The sequence below is a fragment of the Macrotis lagotis genome, chromosome 7, assembly GCF_037893015.1.
Source record: "Macrotis lagotis isolate mMagLag1 chromosome 7, bilby.v1.9.chrom.fasta, whole genome shotgun sequence".
Classification (NCBI taxonomy): domain Eukaryota; kingdom Metazoa; phylum Chordata; class Mammalia; order Peramelemorphia; family Peramelidae; genus Macrotis; species Macrotis lagotis.
This window is the reverse complement of record NC_133664.1, coordinates 173,225,036-173,245,212: the sequence shown is the minus strand read 5'-3', so window position 1 is coordinate 173,245,212 and position 20,177 is coordinate 173,225,036. Positions and strand designations below refer to the sequence as shown.

The window sequence follows — 20,177 nt, the reverse complement described above, 5'->3', positions numbered from 1 at the left end:
GGTACATGAACATGGACCCCCTAAAATCAGGGAATACTTATTGTGACTCTGACAAATCATTTAACCTCTCCAGGCTTGTTTCATCTCGGAGTAGATGACTTTTGTAAGGTCTCTTGAAGATCTAAATCTATATGTGATCCCATGGAACTACCCTCCAATTTTTCTTGAACTCCAGTTTCCCAATTCCAATCACCTACTTGACATCTTACCTCAAAATTCCTCTAGCACTTCCAGCTCAATATATTTAAAGCTGAAATCATCTTCATCTTCCCAAAATTGCCCTGGCTTCTAACTTCCCAATTTATGTTGATGTCACCAAACTTGTTCCAATCAATTGGGCACAAAAGCTTGTAGCCTTTAACTTCTCTTCTTTTTCATTCTCTCTCCTTACATTACTCTCACATCCTCATCTATGCCTAGGTAATCAGCTTCTCCATGAAGCCTTATCCTCTAACCAACTCAATGTTTTCAAAATTTTCAGAGAGCCCTTTTATTTAGATCTTTGTCCAAATCATACTCTCCCCTGTCTTATATCTTTTTTTGTGTATGTCTGCAGTTTTCTGTGGTTGTTGAAAGCAGAGCCTGTTTTTTCAGTTTTGTATCTCCAGAACAGTGCCCTGAATATATTGTAAGCACTTAATGTTTATTTAAGTTGTTGAACTGAATCAATAAGCATTTATTATGCATCAGTAAAAAACAAAGTGCTGGGGTTTCAAAGACAAATGTTCTTATCCTCAGGAAGCTCACATTTTATCTGAGAAAATAGATACAACATTAAGAACAAACTATACATTTTTTAAATGCAAGGTAATGTTGATTGGAGGCACTAGCAAGTAGGGACATCAGAAAAATCTTCATGAGGCAACATTTGATTTGTGCTTTGAAGAAAATTAAAGGCTCTAAGAAGCAGAGGTAAGGAGAAAATATTCCAAGCCTCTGAAACAACCTCTGTAAAGACCTGGGAATGGGAGATGGAAGAAGGTTCTATGAGAAAGGTTTTACAACCCATTTTGGAAGAAGCATAGTGAGAATGAAGGTATTTTGTAATAAGCCTGGAAAAGTAGGTTAGGAGACTACAGGATTGGAAAATTAGATGAAATACCACTAACAGAACTAGAAGCCATTCACAGAATCAGAAAAAGGAACAGGATACATATTCAATTTGAGATGTTAGACATACACTTGAGAGATTTACTGTAGTTATAGAGATGGGGCATTTTGTTGTTTGTCCCTTGTTCTGGAAGAGGATCATGGCAGATGCGATGAGGGTCTGGAGCATAGATAACATGGATAGATGGATAGATAGATAGATAGATAGATAGAAGCTGCGTTCACATTCCATTTGCTATATATATATATATATATATATATATATATATATATATATATATATATATATATATTACTTTTGTGTCCTTGGACAAATCACATCATCTGCCTCTGTTTCTTCATCTGAAAAATAAGAGAATTGGACAGAATATTGAACCTGGAGGCAAATTCTGCCTCACTCTCTGTGTGACTCTAGACAAGACATGAAATCCCACTGCCTCAATTTCCTCTCCTGTAAAATGGGGATAATTTTTGTACCGACCCCCCCCCCCCCATCAAAACTTAAAAGGCTTTATAAACACTAGCTATCCTTATTGTCAAACCATCTTTGGACATTCTGTGAAAGGGGTGCCAACTTCCAAGAAAGAAAGCATAGAGATAACAAAAGAGAGCAAAATTAAGACAATTGTCCCAATACTCCAAACCTAGAGGGCCTGGATTTGAACCCAAAGGACCTAGGTTCAAATGGGGAGTACAGGGAGCTACAAAAAAAAGAAAAGGAACTAATCCAGGCTCACCTCTCTGGACTTGAAGGTCCTTAAACCTTTCTGAAACTTTTTTTTTTTGGTGATCTGGACCCCACCCCTTTTGGCAAGGTGGATGAAGCCCTTCTATGGACCCTTTCCCACAGTCATATTTTTAAATACACAAGATAAATTATGTATTATTTCAAAGGAAACCAACAATATTGAAAGTTTAGTAAAATGTTAGAAATTGGGGGCCCTGGAGTCAGGAGTACCTGAGTTCAAATCCGACCTCAGACACTTAATAATTACTTAGCTGTGTGGCCTTGGGCAAGCCACTTAACCCCATTGCCTTGACCGCCCCCCCCCAAAAAAAAGCTCAGCCTGTGCTAAATGGGATATATACACAAAAAGCAAAAATCAGCCCCTCTTCTCAAGGAACTCACAACATACAATTAAATACAAACAAGTTAAATGCGGGATAATTTGGAAATAATCATCAGAGGAAAGACAATCTAAAGGTTGTTAGAATAGTGGAAGGAGGATGGGGCAGGGTTATAAAAGGCTTTGAATTTGAAGGTATTTTATAGTTTACCCTTGAGGTAATAGGGAGACACTTGAGTTGATTGAATATGGTCAGACTTGTGTTTAAGGAATGTGTGGGATAAAAATATACTAAGAAAATTTTCAGAAACTGGTTTGAGCAAAAGGTTTTTTTTAAATACAGAATTCCATTGAGAGATTTAAAACACACCGCAGCCCGGGGGAGAAACCGAGACAAAAGGCTGGCGAGGGCGGAAGCCTCTGTGGAGTCGGGGGAAGGAAGGAGAAGCGAGACAGCGCCGGCAAGGACGCGAAGAATAAGAAACCATGGGCCGCCTGGCGCGACCCAGCCTTCAGGCGGCGAGCCGGAAGTCCGGCCTTTACCCGGATGCAGTCCAATTGCAGCTCTCACTACCAGGGTGCGGGGAATGATGGTCTTCCGCCCTTTCCTTTGGCGTCAGCACGCACGACGGCGCATCAGCCAATCAGCTCAGCCCAACAGAGCGACCGTCAGCCCGCCGGCGCCCTGACGTCGAATCAGGGGCGGTGCCTAATTAGAATTTTGGCGGGGAACGCCGGGAGTTCCTTAGTTGAGCGCTTGGCGCCGCGGAGCCGGTGTTGGTGAGTGGGTAGCGGGGGGCGGCGGAGGCGGGAAGGGGCCTCCGCGCCCGGAGGGGTCCCCCCCGGTTGTGTGTATGTGTGTGTGTGTGTGTGTGTGTGTGTGTGGCGGGGATTCAGGAGGACCTCCGACCGGGAGACCTCAGGGAGCCCCCGTGGGCCGCCCCCGGGCGTCCTCATCCAGCAGAAGCAGGAATCGTGGATCTGAAGCCATGCCCCTCGGTTTTACAGATGAGGAAACTGAGTCCCGGGGACATGGCGTGGTTTTAGGACTCGCGAGAAGGCAGGGGCAGCCGCAGAATTTGAACCCAGGTGCTTTTGAGTTCAACCTGGCCCTCTAGGTTCGGAGTATCGGGACAGCCCTCTAAGACTATAGCCAGATCCCGACGGGCCTAAAGCTCACCTTTTCTGCCGAGTGAGTGACCCGGAACTTCAGCCGGCTTGGAACTTGCGCGTTGAAGCCTGCTTCGATCGCGGGAAAATAAAATCTAGAGAAAAGTCCACATTATAGTCCTGACTTTTCCTAATCTTTGCCTCACATTTCTTTCCTCTCTTTCTAACTCTGTGTCTGACTTCCAGGCTCATCATTCAACTGAAACAGTTCTCTTCCAAGTTATTAATGGCATTTTATTCCCCAAATCAAAGATCCTTTTCTCAGTCCTTATTCTTAACTCTCTCTGCAATCTTGAACTCTGTAGATCTCTTTTTGATACAACTTTCTCCTGTTTTTCCTTCACTACTCTTCAATCTCTTTTTTTTTTTTTGCAAGGCTTTGGGGTTAAGTGGCTTGCCCAAGGCCACACGGCTAGGTAATTATTAAGTGTTTGAAGCTGGATTTGAACCCAGGTACTCCTGACTCCAGGGCCGGTGCTCTATCCACTGTGCCACCTAGCTGCCCCTCTTCAATCTCTTTTGCTAGATCTTCATCCACATCACCCCCGTTAATTGGGGGTATCCTGGACCCCCTTGTCTTCTTCCTTTGTACTATTTCATTTAGCGATCTCTCTTGCTCCCCTTGATTCAGTTATCATATCTATCCTGATTATTCTCAGATCAATTTATCTAGCCTCAACCTCTCTCCTGACCTCTGTTAAATCAGGTTTTTATTGGGCTGTCTCTAAACTGGTCATGATAAAATAGGCCAGAGACAGAGTACCAGTAAATCACAAGAGTGATTTATTAATTACTTTCTTTGCAAGGAACCGATTTACTACTCATGGAATTACCCTATACCTTGGAGCAACTGCACCTTGCTGTTATGTAGCCAGATATTTTATACATGGTGATAAATGGGCAACTAGATCATAGAACAATCAGATTGGGTGCTTGAATGATCTTCTTAGGACAGGCTCACAGTGCAGGGCAGCATAACAATTAAAATTATCTTCTAACCCTGCTATTGACAGTGCTCTCATTTCTTCCTAATTTTCTTTTTTTGGGGGCGGAATGGTTTTTTTTTTTAAGGTTTTTGCTAGGCAATGGGGTTAAGTGGCTTGCCCAAGGCCACACAACTGGGTAATTATTAAGTGTCTGAGACTGGATTTGAACTCAGGTACTCCTGACAACAGGGCTGGTGCTCTATCCACCTAGCCACTCTGGTTTGCTTTTTTTTTTTTTTTTTGCAAGGCAAAGGGGTAGAATGACTTGCTCAAGGTTGCACAGGTAATTATTAAGGGACCAATATATTTTGATATAGATTATAAGGGCCCATTAAGTGAACCTTGATGATTTAACATTTACAAAAAGTCTCTGCTTTGCATTCCAGTATCTAGTGAGCAACTTTATATATTCAAGTTGATTTCTACAGAGTAGTTTATGGACTTGTAAGGATTTGCTTTATTTTTTGTCACAGTGAGTTTAAACAGAATGAATTTCATTTCAGCTTCCATATTTATTACTGGTCACAAGATAAAACATAGTATCTATCCCTCAAGGAGAAGAGAGGGAAGAGGAGGAGGGAGGTACAACATTTACACAAATAAACATAATACCTGAAGGGAATGTGTTAGTGGAAAAATGATTCAGACAAAAATGTACTAGGAATATTTGAGATGGGGAGATTCTGTTGCAACTAAGCTCAGCCTGTGCTTAATAGGGTGTATACACAAAAATCCCCTCTTAAGGAAGTCACTATATACAACAATTAAATACAAACAAGTTAAATGCAGGATAATTTGGAAATAATCATCAGAGGAAAGACAATCTAAAGATTGTTAGAGTAGTGGAAGGAGGATGGGGCAGGGTTATAAAAGACTTTGAATTTGAAGGTATTTTATAGTTTACCCTCGAGGTAATAGGGAGACACTTTGAGTTGATTGAGTATGGTCAGACTTGTGTTTAAGGAATGTGTGGGATAAAAATATGCTAAGAAAATTTTCAGAAACTGGTTTAAGCAAAAGTAAGTTTTATTTTACTTGAGAGAGAGAGGACGCACTCGAGTAAGAGCCGAAAGCACAGCATCTTCTTTTCTCCTTAACCCTCCTCCCCTTTAGCCTATTGGCTTTTGGGGGTAAATCTATTCACTGAAATTTACTCAAACGGTAGACTCAAAGAAAAGATGAAATATTTTCATAATATTTTTTCCACTAAATGGTGATTTAATTTAGGACCTTCATAATTATCTTAATTAAAATGAAGTAATATCTGTGGTCAGAAAGTCCTCCCAGTTTGCAAAAATAGCCTCAACATTTCCTAACCCTGAGAGGACTTCACCAGGAACTTTACCACACTGGTATATTAGTTTGAATTAATTTGTTTTTTTTAAGGTTTTAAATTTATTTTTATTAAAGATATTATTTGAGTTTTACAATTTTCCCCCAATCTTGCTTCCCTCCCCCCACCCCCCCCCCCCACAGAAAGCACTCTGTCAGTCTTTACTTTGTTTCCATGTTGTACCTTGATCCAAATTGGGTGTGATGAGAGAGAAATCTTATCCTTAAAGAGAAGTCTGAGAGGTAACAAGATCGGACAATTAGATATCTGTTTTTTTTTTCCTAAATTAAAGGGAATAGTCCTTGCACTTTGTTCAAACTCCACAGCTCCTTTGCAGACAGCCCAAAATTGTTCCCGATTGTTGCACTGATGGAATGAGCGAGCCCTTCAAGGTTGAACATCACTCCCATGTTGCTGTTAGGGTGTACAGTGTTTTTCTGGCTCTGCTCATCTCACTCAGCATGAGTTCATGCAAATCCCTCCAGGTTTCTCTGAAATCCCGTCCCTCCTGGTTTCTAATAGAACAATAGTGTTCCATGATACATATACCACAGTTTGCTGAGCCATTTCCCAATTGAAGGACATTTACTGGATTCCCAATTCTTTGCCACCACAAACAGGGCTGCTGTAAATATTTTTGTACAAGTAATGTTTTTACCCTTTTTCCTCATCTCTTCAGGGTATAGACCCAGTAGTGGTATTGCTGGGTCAAAGGGTATGCACATTTTTGTTGCCCTTTGGGCATAGTTCCAAATAGCTCTCCAGGATTGGATGAGTTCACAGTTCTGACAACAGTGTAATAGTGTCCCAGATTTCCCACATCCCTTCCAACAATGATAGTGTGAATTAATTTGAATAACCAGTTTGATTGATGCGTAGAGGAGGACAAGTGGGTTAGGGAAAGCCAATCAGTAGGCTATTGTAATAATCCAGGTGTGAAGTGATAAGAGAAGAGGACTTACACAAGAAATGTTGTAAAGGTAAAATAAGTAGAATTTAGTCACAGGTTGGGTGCAGGTCACAGGTTGGGTGCAGGTCGAGAGGTGAAAGATTAAGAATTCTAGGGTGATAATAGGTTGCAAACCTAGGTGACTGGTACCCTTAATACAGTAATGGAGAGGTCAGGAAGGGAAAGAGCTGCCTGTAAGGGAAGAAATAAATTCTGTTTTGAACAGGTTAAGATTTAAAAAAGTTTTTTTGGATTGTTATTTTGTTTTTCCAATTACATATTTTGAAAGTTTTTCAACATTCATCCACTTGAATATTTATGTTACATAATTTTCTTCCACCCTTCCCTTCCCACCCCTCTCCCCTCAGTGACAGTCTAGTGAAAGTTGTACATGTACATTTGTGTTTAACATGTTTACATATTAGTCTTTCATGTATAAGGAATTAGGACTAAGGGAAAAGAAAGAAAACCATGAGATAGGAAGGATAAGCATAAAATAAATTTTTAAAAAGTTAACATAGTGTTCATTTAGATTTTGTGGGTTTTTTGTTATTTTTGTCTGGATGTAAATGGCATTATTCATAACAGGCTTCCTAGGGTTATCCTAGTTTCTGAACTGCTGAGAAGAGCTGCATCCATCATAGCTGATCAACTCACAATATGAACAAATTAAGATTTAGTTTCCCATAAGACATCCAATTTGAGATATCCAGTAAGCACTTAGAGATGCAAGACTCAAGATCTGGAGAAATATTAGAACTGGCTAATTAGATTTGAGAATGATTTGCATAGAGATGATAACTAAATTAATAGGAGCTAGTTAGATCATCAAATGAAATAATATAGAGGGAGAAAGGAGTTTAAGACAGCCTTGTAGGACACCCAGTTAATGGGAGTGGCAAGGAAGAAAATCCAGCAAAAATGACTTATAATTAGTCAAATGGGGGCGGCTAGGTGGTGCAGTGGATAGAGCACTGGCCTTGGAGTCAGGAGTACCTGAGTTCAAATCCGGTCTCAGACACTTAATAATTACCTAGCTGTGTGGCCTTGGGCAAGTCACTGCCTTTGCAAAAACCTAAAAAAAACAATTAGTCAAATAGGTAGGAAAACCAGGAGATGATGTCTGTAAAACCTGGAGAGGATCAAAGAGAAGAGGGTGATCTTTGGGTCAAAGCTTACAGAGGTCAAGAAAGATGAGGAGTGAGACAGTCATTTAATTTGTCAGTTAAAAAGAATATTAAGAGAATGGATTCAGTTGAATGATGAGATTGCAAGGAAGAATGGAATTAAAGAGTAAGTAGTGGCACTAATTGTTTTTTGCTTTCTCAAGTTCAGCCACCCACAAAAGGCCAGAGAGGATAGTTCCTGGGGAAGGATTAGAGGACTTATACAGACATACTAGTGCAGGTAGTTCTGACTTATTCTTCTGACTTCCTAGATCAAAGTTCCCTTACCAGGGTACTGCTAACCTATCTTACGTTGTCTTCTCCTATTAGAATGTTACCTCCTAGAGGGCAATGACTATTATCTATTAAATAACCAATAAATGATTTTTTATTCATTTGTTTAGATTAGACCAAAAAAGTTACATTTGTTTAGTTTTGAGTGAATGAATGAATGAATGAATGAATGAATGAAAATGTCCTTATTCTGAAGAAATAAAAAGAAACTTGCAGAACAATCCCTAAGTTGAGTTTACTTATTCAAATTCTGGAAGACTAACCATCTTAGAGAACTTACCAGGGGAGTGAAAGAATGACTCCCTGACCCTGTTCTCATCCAGATAATGCTAAAGTTGGCTTTTCCAAATCTAGCATCCCAGCAATAGAATAATCATTTCTTTCTACCATCAAACCTGTCTAATACTTAATGTTTTTGTCACAGGATTTCTCATGGTCCTATTTGGTTTGTCCTTTGAAGTTCCCATATTTACTCTTGTCGTATTGTCAACATTCTCAAGTTTGCTCTTGACATGGATGGTAAGTCCAAGCAATGTTCCTGTGTTTCACTCTTTTATAAGAAAAACTATCTCTTAGTTTACAAAATCTGTGGTGTTTCTGTTTCTAATTGCTACTTAGTCAAATACCATCTTAATAATCTTTTCAATAAAGACATAACTGATAGTGTGAAATCAGTTCTATCTTCTCCGTCTAACTGTTGAGGTTGTCTTTGTAGGTTGCATTTGATGTTAGATTAATGTACGTTTTTATTCTAGTTCTGAAATATATCTCTTTCCTTTTCTTTACTAACTTTTGTGAGGATAGATGTGAAATAGTGGAACAAGGGCAATGTTTAAACAAATTCTTGATGCACTTAGAAGAAGTTAACTTGTGATAAGCAAGAAAAATACTAACAAAATTTTTCTGCAGTTAAAATTGATCTTAGAGTCTGAATGCCAGAAGGGTCATTCAAGCTCCTAAAAGCCTTGTAAAGGTTAACATTTCAAAAAAATTCTCAAAGCTGATGTCAATGCTTTCATTGTTTTATTGATTTCTTTTGAAGAACCGTTTTCCTCAGATTTGCCCCTGGTTTGCTTCTCTTTTCTAGAGGAAGAGTATGACCTGGCTCTACTTACTGAGTTGCTGGAGGAAAATGAATCGGCTTTAGAATATAATTCAGGGCAGAGTGGCTCCTTGACAGAGGAAACCAGAGAACCCGATGAATTTGATGAGCTCTTTGATGCTGATAGTGACAGTGCATCTTACAAAGAAGAGATTGATGAACTTCTGGAGGAGGAATCTGGAGACCAGAAGGAAAATGTGGCCACTCTCTTCGGAGATGTCAATGACCTAACAGATGAGGAAAAGGAAGAAGCCCAGGACACAGCACTAACACGACAATTAAGTCCTGAACCTCTCCGAGCTCCCACTCAAGAGAAAACTCACCAGGAGTTGCAAGGTGCCCAGAACTAATTGTTAACATTTACTGTTACACAACTAATTAATTATTAAGTTGAAGACAAATTTAAATGAAGGCCATTAAGTTTGTCAGTTTTAATCAAGCTAACCTCTTACACAGATGTAAGTTAAGTTTAAAAATCAATCATGTAAGGGGAACTAGGTGACACAGTGGATAGAGCACTGGTCCTAGAGTGAAGAGGACCTGAGTTCAAATGTGGCCTCAGACACTTAATTACCTAGCAGTGTGACCTTGGGCAAGACACTTTATCCCATTTCCTTGCAAAAATAAAAAGAAATCAATCATGTGGACCAAAAAATAGTAAAACAGTACGCAGAGACATACTACTAATGCTCGTTGTCACCAAAATGTCTTAGAATGAATAGAATGTTATAGCATTTTAAATTTTTTTAGCATTGATTTTTCCCCAGTACCCATTACTCATTTCATTTTCCCTTTTTCTATCAAAGGCATCACCGTTTCTCTTGTCACACAGGTTCATAACCTTGGAGTCATTCTCAACTCCTCATATCACCTCAACCTTCCCTTATTCAATAAATTGCCAAGCTTTGTTAATTCTATCTCTTCACCATCTTTCCCAACTTCCATTCTGTCTCCTGTGCACTCTGCTCCAGCAGCCACCACCCTAGTTTAGACCCGCAACCATTTCTCTGTTGGACTTAATGCAATAGCCTTGTAATTGGTTTGCTGCTTCAAGTCGTTCCCCTCTCCAGTCCATCCTCCACATAACTGCCAAAGTGACTCCCCTAAAGGACAGGTCCCAATACACTTCACTGGCTCCCTTTTGCCTTGTTAAGATCAAAGTGAAGATCATCTGTTTAGATTTCAAAATTCTTCACAACTTGGTTCCATCCCTACTTTTTCAATCATAATTCATTGTTCTCCTTACAAAACTCTACAGTCCAGTGAAATCATCCTTCCTGGCACTCATGCATGCCCCTCAATCTCTGTTGACCCACATTTATATAGGCTTCCCCTCATACCTATTCCTTAGAACCTTTTGTTCCCTTCAAAACTTCAATCCATGCTGTAACTTCTGCAGGAAACCTCTCATCACTCTTCCAAAAATCAAGACTTGTACTTGTTGTGTATAGGTATAGTTCTTTTCCTGTAGTATAACATATGAGCCTTGATGCTGAAGATTGTTAGTTTTTTCCCTTTGAATGCCTAGTGATTGACTGTGAGCATAGTAGTGCTTAATAAATGCATGCTATTTGAGTCATATTATAGAGTGTGAGAAGCACTGTGCCTCACCAGCAGAGTAGTCACTCTCCTCATCAGTTTTTTATGTAAGGATCAGTTTTGAGAAAGAACAGTGAGGAGTGTGTTTATCTCATTTTTGAAATGTTCTCTAATCATATCTGAACTTAGATCCTCACCTTGGTTAGCTGTTTCTACTACTGTTGGACTTGACATTTGCTATATAATATATAAGGCATCAAGTTTTTGGTTTCTGGGCTATTTCATCAATATTTGAACTTTTTGGTACTCACAAAAGAGCTAATAGTACTGATATCTACAGATATTTATTTATAATTGTTTTTTTAAATACAAATTCCCTTCCATGTCTAGCCCAGGTATGAGTTGTTTGTTTTGGTTTTTTTGTGGTTTTTTTTTCCCCCCCCTCAAAAAAAGGAAGATTTAGCCCACAATGGCAGAGCTGTTAAGCCTCGAGTCACCCTGGAATCAGATGAAAATTTAACTGGAGAATATTTAATGAAAAAATATAATATTTTGAGTTCCAAATTTTTCTTCCTCCCTTTCCCCTCTGTAAGATAGCAAGCAGTTTGATATAGGTTATGAATATAGGTAATGTTAATATGTGGTTTTTTAATTCACATAGGTGGCTACAGGGATCCTTCTATATGGTAGTGACCTCCAGTTTCAATTTGAGTTTCACATTAGTCCCCTACAGGACTTTTTTTGAATTACCAGTATTTACCATAGATTCTAGGCATCTAATTCTGTGTTGAAATTCTCAGGATTTAAGTAGAACTATGCAATGGAATTTCTGGTATTAATTCATCATGTTTTACCTTTTTTTCCCCCATCTGATTCTGAAACAAATATATTTTCTTTCCCAGATGAATTAAAGAAATTACAAAACCAGATGAAGACATTACAAGAACAGCTAAAATTGACTTCAATTGGAAAGTCTGCAAGCCCAAAACCTTTGCAGAAATCGTCTGGTAATAAGGCTAATGCTTTCCTAGTACTATAAATATCCCTATTAGCAGACACCCTGCCAAAACAGCCTTGGTAATGCTTTCTTATCTCTCTCTACTTTTGATCAACAGCTAAGCTTTCACTCCTCCCTCTTAAGGAGCGAAGTGTTCAGAAGATTCAGGAATCGTCTTTTTTTTCTGCTCAGCTTGATATCTCTACTCTGCCAAAACCCAAGCAAGTAGCCCCAAAACCAAAGATTTTACCTGCAGGTATAATACTCCAGACCACATTGATTTCTTTTTTCTAACACAAACTTTGGTATTTATTTATATCTTTTCTTTTATCATTCTCTCCTTATTTTTGTGAATTATGAATCTTCTTAGTTATTTCTGAAGAAAGGTTGCATCTCTTCCATGATACTTTATCCAATGGTTTGCCCTCAATGGCACCTTTAGTAAATGAGTTGGGACTGGGAATGGTTTTGTAGATTTTTTTCTATTTCGAGACTTATTGATTAATTATTTGGACAAAATTTTATCTTTTCTATTTTTGAATAGAGTTTATCAGTGTGATTTTTAAAATCGTATTTTTTTTATTGTTAATTCTTTAGAGCAGAAGAGTCCTCTTTCAGTATCATTACCAAATTCATATTCCCAGCCCCTCAGATCTACTCCTGGAAACAAACCTAGTGGAGGGTCATCTGGAACATCATGTGAAATTCCTCAGACTGTTTCAGTGGAAAAATTTACTGGACTCAGGTTAAGGTCAGTAATTCTGTAATGGTCCCTTTTATTCTCAGTTCACATTGATGCCACTAGATGTCTCTTTCTGCTTTATAGGACACTGACTTTTAGTTTAAAATAGTGTATTTTTTGAAACAAATTTTCATAGAACCTATTAAGGTGATCAAACTTGAAAATAAATATAATTGTAGCTCTAGTTTTAATTCAGATCTGTATAGATAATTATAACAAAAAAAGAGACTGTTTCTCATCTTATAGTCAAAAAGATTGTCCACCTAAATGATTTTTCTTAAACACTATTTTAACCACATCACTCCCCTACTCATTAAACTACAGTGACTCTCTATTGCCTCCAGAATAAGATTAAAAACTCTTGTTTGGTTTTTAAAGCCCTTCACAGATTGGTTCTTGTTTTATGGACACCTTTTCAGAATAATGTTATTTATTGACTTTTTAAAAAATTCATAATTAAAGGAAATTCTGAATTCCAGTTAAAGATTAGTGAAAATAAATTTCTTTCCCATCCCATTTTACGAATCTTTTGAAATCTATCATGGATTTCAGGATAAGAACACTTGAATTACACATTATTTCCCTTTCTGCACTCTCCAGGCTAGCCAAACTGGCCTCCTGATTGTCCTTCACACACACTATCCCATCTGTGGGCCTTTTTACCAGCCATTCATTCTTCATGCCTTGGATGTTCTCCTTATCCCTGGAGAGTCAGTTCAAGCCCTGCCTTCTATACACAGCCTTCCCTGATTGCTCTGGCTGCCAGTACCCTTCCTTGCTTAAATTCCTTGTTTTCTATATATATAAAATCATCCATTTACATATGGCGATTGTATGCTCCTTGATAGCAGGATCTATTTAGTTTTGTCTTTTTTTTTTCCTCAGTCCTTGGACTAGTTAGGTGCTTAATAAATGCTTATCACTTTCTTGTTAGGTAGGTAATAGTGGTAGAGAGTATAGCTATAAAATGGTCTAAGTAAGCAAATGTGAAACTTTTAACACTATCCATGTGATTATAGTTGCCATTGTCTTGTTTTTAAAGCTAAATATATGTGTTTCATAGATATAGCTATTGAATTCTCATGTTGCTTTAAGATAATTAGTATTTTTACACATTCTACAAATAGAAACCCAGCCCCTTTAATGTTTTATTATTTCTTCTACTGAAGGTGGAGAATTCACACTCTTGAGATTTAAATATTTTCAGTTCCATAGAAAGAATCTCTCTATCCCTCAACTCCCAAAATCTCCTCCAAATGTCAGCCAGTCTTTGGAAATGTTAGCCAGTATCTAGCCTTATTGATCATAGTAGTAGGGAAACAAATAATTCAAAGTATGGATCAGTGTGAGTATTAAACTAATATTGTAGTATCTAAATGGTTGGTGATCCAGGAGAGTGAAATTATTTAGGTATCTAATATGAACAGGCCTTATGGAGTATTAAATTATAAAAATTAGAAAAGAAAATAATCTGCCCACTCATAGATTTATTTTAACTTTAACTTTTAAGATCACATTTTCCCCTATAGTTCAAACTTAGCTTTGGATGCATTTTATTCATTTATTGGCTCTTATGCAGAGGGAAATGACCAAGACTAAGGAATCTGAAGACTTTTCTTTTTTCTTATTATTTTGATAACTCCTTCATTATATTTCCTTTGTAATCCTATGTATTATATACATTTAAAAATGATGTTACAAAATCACCAAAAGGGTCCATGTTAGAAGAAAGTTAATGTGGATACCTCAAGGACATGTGGTTTTATCCATGTGAATACTGCATCTTTGAGAATAGATCCAACTCCTATTGGCCCTCGTAGATGGGCTTTATTAGTTACTATAACTAGAAAAAACATCCATGTGTTGCTAAGCTTTTCAGAAATTAGGCTAATCCTTTGATGACTTGTAACTTGTTGCCCAACTTGTGTTGAAGCCTTCCCAGCTTAGTTGAATTTGACCAGATTTTTTAAGAATTCTATAGGGCTTTAAAAAAATTTTTATTTATTTTTCCAATTTTATGTAAAGATAATTTTCAACATTCATTTTTGTAAAATTTTCTCCCTCTTCCTCTCCCTCTTCCCCCAGCCCTAGGATATCAGGCAGGCTATACATGATATAGGCTATACATGTTACATATATTTCCATATTAGTCATGCTGTGAAAGAAGAATCAGAACCAAAAGGGAAAAACCACAAGAAGGAAAAAGCCAAAAAAATATTTAAAAACTAAGTTTGCATTTTGAAGGAACAACTTTAGGAACCCTAGACCATTACTTTATCAGCATTTGAGGAGGATTTTCACAAAAGACCATTTGGGATAGTGCTACATATTTGTTTTATACTCGGTAAGGCTAAATGAATCAGATTGTTTGTTATAATTTACAACCCAGGCGGCCCAGGGTGTCCTCCACAGAAATGGACAGGAAAATGACTGGCCGGAAACTGATCAGACTGTCCCAGCTCAAGAGCAAGTTGGCCAGTGAGAGACTGGAAGAAGTAGACTGGGTGACCTTTGGGGTCATAATGAAGAAAGTCACCCCCCAGAGTTCAAACAATGTAAGTCACCCCCAGGAGCTGATGCTGAAAGCTTGACTCAGTGCCAAGCCAAGGCCCTGAGAGCTGTGGTCTGACTGGATTCCCCTTCCCACATCTTTGGGTTTTTTTAGGTTTTTTTACAAGGCAAATGGGGTTAAGTGGCTTGCCCAAGGCCACACAGCTAGATAATTATTAAGTGTCTGAGGCCAGATTTGAACTCAGGTACTCCTGACTCCAGGGATGGTGCTCTATCTACTGTGCCACCTAGTTACCCTCTTGTACCATCAAAGAGGGAGCATTGTCATGCACTACCTGGCCAGTGTTTCTAAACAAGTATGTGAATGGATGCCTATAGGTCAGACTACAGCATTTCTATTTATAAGCATTTAATTCCCTTGTGTCCATTGAGATTAATGTTTATAAAGAACTTAGCACAGTTCTAGTCACATGATAAGTGCTTAATAGATGCTTATTCCCTTCCTCTTCCTTCAGTTGTGTGTAGGATCATATTTAGACTAAAGGGGACTGGGAGAAGTCCATTTTAACTGATAAGAAAATTGAGGCTCAGAGAATAAACAGGCAGCCTAGCTGAACACAGGTCACCCAGACTCACTTTTCTTATTCTTAGTATTTTATTGCCCATTTATTTCCTACTTAACTATAGAAAAGGTCTGTTCTAGTGATGCCATTAACAATAATAATTCATCTTAAAAGTACTGCACTACATAGGAAAAGTAGATTGTATTTAAGAAGATAATCATGAGGGGGCAGCTAGGTGGTGCAGTGGATAGAGCATCTGCCCTGGAGTCAGGAGTTCAAACCTAGCCTCAGTCACTTAATAATTACTTAGCTGTGTGGCCTTGGGCAAACCACTTAACCCCATTGCCTTGCCAAAAAAAAAAGATATCATGAACTTTATCAATTTCAGTTGATGATGGGATGTGTTGGGACAAGATGGTGTGGTTGAGAAAACCCTGTCCTCAGACATGCAGACTTGGGTGCTTGGTCCCAGCTTTGCTGCTAAATGTGTGACCATGAACAAAAGTCTTGATTTTCTTTGGACTTCTGTTCCCCTCCTTACTTACAAAAAGAGGGGATTCAACCAGCTAATTGCTTAGATCCCTTCCTCTTCTCATATCCTACAATTTTCATGTTTGTTCTATTTATCTTTTTATTCTTTGTGTTTCCATGTACTATTTAGGTTGTCTGAGTTGTATTTTTCTATTTGAAAGCAGGTTTTTTAAGGCAAAAGTATTCCTGAAATCTGTCCTAGTCTGACTCTTGGTTCCTCTGTGCTTTGATTTTTTTCTACCTTTTATAGCCAGGCTTTAACAGGGACATGTGTTATAAAGGTGATGGAAATAGATATGAATATGCTGTGAACTCTTCTGATGTAATTGTATAAAATCCATGGAATAATAAGTTGCCTACTTATAGGGATTATAGTTCATTGTGACTAGGGCACTAATACTGAGTTTATTCTGGACCTTTGGCCATCAGCAAATGGTATTATTCCTAGGATTTATAGTTCAGGTTCTTTGAGAAGAAGTAGCCTATGGAAATACTTCAGGGGCAAAGTAAATACTGTAAAACATTTTAAATTATGGCTCCTCAGGTACTTGACAAATGCTTTGAAATTTTACAGTCAACTAAGCCAGTTTTTCATATAATTGCTTTCCAAACCCAGAGGAATGAGGTTTTTATTCTTTGATAGCATTGCAATGACCCATTCATTTCTTTAATGGATCTATGATAAATGAATAAATCTATGATAAATGCAATATACACTGACCTAATAACATCTTTCTATTTAGGGTAGGTTAATAATGTGATATGTAGTGTTTAATATGTTAGTAGTGTTTTATATTTCACTGAAGAGACAATACTGATCTAAAAATGAAAATATAAGCCTAGAATTAGAGACCCGGGGTTCTTTGCAGCTAGCTTGCTATTGTAGAATTAATCAAATTATTTCACCGTCCTGTATCATTTTCTGTACTTTTAAGAATGGGAAAATAGTATCAAATCTTGGGTAGTAACTTCTAGTCAATGTATTGGCAATATATTTTTCATAAAATAAAATTTATTTCCCAATTTTGAAAACTTCAGTTGACAAATGAGTTCAGTACAGTCTTGTAGTGTTGTGCACATCATATAAAAATTTATGACTTGAGAATTAAAGAACAGATGATGGCAGAGAAGAAGGAAGCATGCAGCAAATTCCCAGCTTCTACTCCTATACTCCAAATTGATCCTGACAGTGAACCAGACCAAATCCTGATGGGAAAATCCAAGAAAAAGTCATAAGAGACTCTTTTTCTGCATAGGGAGACAGATTGATAGACCTTCAGGCTTAGGGATCAGGTCTGGCCAGAAAGGGCTACAAAAGGCATGCCCAGGAAAGGGCCATACTTCAAGCTAGAAAGATGTCCCAGACTCATACAGGAGTAACCTCAAACTTGTTCCAGGGCACTGTAATGGCAGCTTTTTTTTTTTTATCACTTATAGCCCAATTCTGAAGCATAGATCTAGGCCTGAGAAAGGAAAAAGATAGGTCATGGCCCTAGGATATGTACAAAGAAAAGAACAAGTTCCAGAGGTAAGCAACAGTGACCCACAAGACTCAGAACCAAGGAACAGAGTAAGGTCTCCATTTCACCTTCTGTACCAGCCTGCAGAGGAATAATCAGGGCAGAAATCCCAGATCACAAGGAGCCTATAGCTCTATCACTGAACAGCAGAGCTTCCTCATGGGCTAATAATTATAGAGTCCAGCAACATTTTATTCTTCCTCATATTCTGACTCAAAGTGAACTTGAAGAGCTGTGGTGAGGGGCAGAGATGGGATAATGATCAGACTTTGCCCTATTCTGGACCACTTTGGAAACATTGAAAGCTTTTCTCTAGTTTCAGCTGTTGTTGAGGTCTTGAAATAACATCCTAACAATAGGACCAACTCAGACCTTCCTTCCAGAAGTGTTCAAAACTCTAACCTTTAGAGTGAATCAAGAATTATGCTGGAAGAAAAAGCAAACAAGAAAAGAATCTCAACTTAAAAAGTTGTAACGTGACAGGATGCTTAAAGACACAAATGCAAAAGAAGAAAATGATTCCAAAACAACTATAAGCAAAGTTTCAGAGCAAAATGTAGCTTGGGCACAAATTCTACAAGTTCTGGAAGAGAAAAAGAGTTTAAAAAGGATTGATTTTTATCAATTAAATGAGAGCACTTGAGGAAAAAAATTGGAAAAGATATAACTATAGACAAAAAACTGGAAAGAGAAATAACAGCCTGACATGAGGTACAAAATCTTAAAAATTAGAATTAGATTAGACCAGATAGAAACCAATGATTACATGATGCAGCAAGATACTGAAAATCAAAATGTTGGGGGTGGGGTGGGGAGAGAAGAAAATAGAGGGTATTTTATAGCAAAAATAACTGACTTGGAAAAAAAGTTTGAGAAGAGAATCATTGGACTAATTGAACACTATAAACCTAGGCATTAAAGAAGCAGTGAGCTTAGAATATGATATTTAAAAAGGCAAAAGATACAGGCTTGTAGCCAAGAATAACTTAGTCAGCAAAAGCAAATACAATGTACCAAGAGGGGAAATAGATCTTTAATGAGAGCACAACTGAGTATTCCTGATGAAAAGACCAAAGTTCCATAGAAACTTAAAAATTTAAATGCAGAATCTAAGAAATATAAAATGTAAATACAAATACAAAGAACTAGGCAAGGATAAATTGCTTACATTCTAGTACTGGAGAGTGATAGATGTCCCCTCTAAAACTTCTCTTCATCAAGAGTTATAGAGGGAGTCTAATTAAACTAGACCTGAGAGTCCTTTGTCTTGATGTTCTTAAAAGAAAAATGAAAAGAGAGGGGAAGAGGAATACACTGAGGTGATGCTCAGCAAGGAAAAAGACTGGGGAAAATTATCTCACATAATCAGAATGTGCAAGTAGACTTTACAGACAGGTTGGGGCAAGGAATCAACTACTGACACTTAAACATTACTTTTATCTGAATTGGTCAAAGGAGGGAAAAATATACATGTACACACACAAGTTGAGTCCAAAAATACATCTCATCCATTAGGGAAATAAGAGGGGAAGTTGAGAATTGGAGAATAAGGTAAGGGATGTGTTAGTCTTCTTTTTTTTCCATTTTTTTTTTTTTGGCAAGGCAGTTGGGTTTAGTGACTTAGCCAAGGTGATATGAAATGACACTGAGTGAAGTGAACAGAACCAGAAGAATAATTTATACAATGACAATTTGTTTAAAAAAAAGCAACTCTGAAAGTATTAGAAGGGGTGGCTAGGTGGTGCAGTGGATAGGGCACTGGCCCTGGAGTCAGGAGTACCTGAGTTCAAATCCGGCCTCAGACACTTACTAATTACCTAGCTGTGTGGCCTTGGGCAAGCCACTTAACCCCATTTGCCTTGCTAAAAACCTAAAAAAAAAAAGAAAGTATTAGAAAATATGATTGGCGGGGTGGCTAGGTGGCGTAGTGGATAAAGCACCAGCCTTGGAGTCAGGAGTACCTGGGTTCAAATCCAGTCTCAGGCACTTAATAATTACCTAGCTGTGTGGCCTTGGGCAAGCCACTTAACCTATTTGCCTTGCAAAAACCTAAAAAAAAAATGATCATCCACAATTTAAGAGAATTAATAATGAAATTTGTTACCCTACCCTGATAGAGAGATGAAGAACTCAGTGCAGAATGAGACATGTGTATGTTTGTGTGTGTTATACACATAATATGCATACATACATACATATATGAAAAATTGGTTTTGGAGATGGCTAACATTGAAATTTGTTTTTCTTACCTATATAATAACATGTAAAATGGTATTTTCGGTGAAGACAAAAGAGGGAGAGAAGGCAGGATTTGCTGGATTAAAAAAAGATGAAATACAGTTTTCTAGAAAAAGAATTTAAAAAAATTTAAAAATGTTTTTTCCAGGGAAAAACCTTTAGCATCTGGAAACTGAATGATCTGCGTGACCTAAACCAAAATGTCTCATTGTTCTTGTTTGGAGAAGTCCACAAAGAACACTGGAAGACTGAGCAAGGCACTGTCATAGGACTGCTTAATGCCAACCCCATGAAACCAAAGGAGAATTCAGATGAAGTAAGAAGAATTTCTATGATTTCTTTGTCTAAAGATATATTCA

At 37.9% G+C, this 20,177-nt stretch overlaps 1 protein-coding gene across 1 annotated transcript in view; it reads left to right on the top strand.

Annotated features, from left to right (window-relative positions):
• Window positions 1-2,902: 2,902 nt before the first annotated feature.
• The window catches only part of MCM10 (minichromosome maintenance 10 replication initiation factor), a 42,131-nt gene continuing 24,856 nt past the window's right edge, over window positions 2,903-20,177 (top strand). Inside the window, exons 1-8 of the mRNA XM_074194107.1 lie at window positions 2,903-2,957; window positions 8,500-8,594; window positions 9,163-9,513; window positions 11,619-11,723; window positions 11,832-11,969; window positions 12,311-12,464; window positions 14,845-15,010; window positions 19,967-20,134. Coding sequence (XP_074050208.1) covers window positions 8,588-8,594; window positions 9,163-9,513; window positions 11,619-11,723; window positions 11,832-11,969; window positions 12,311-12,464; window positions 14,845-15,010; window positions 19,967-20,134 — 1,089 coding nt within the window. The 5' untranslated portion in view covers window positions 2,903-2,957; window positions 8,500-8,587. The remainder of the gene's footprint in view (window positions 2,958-8,499; window positions 8,595-9,162; window positions 9,514-11,618; window positions 11,724-11,831; window positions 11,970-12,310; window positions 12,465-14,844; window positions 15,011-19,966; window positions 20,135-20,177) is intronic.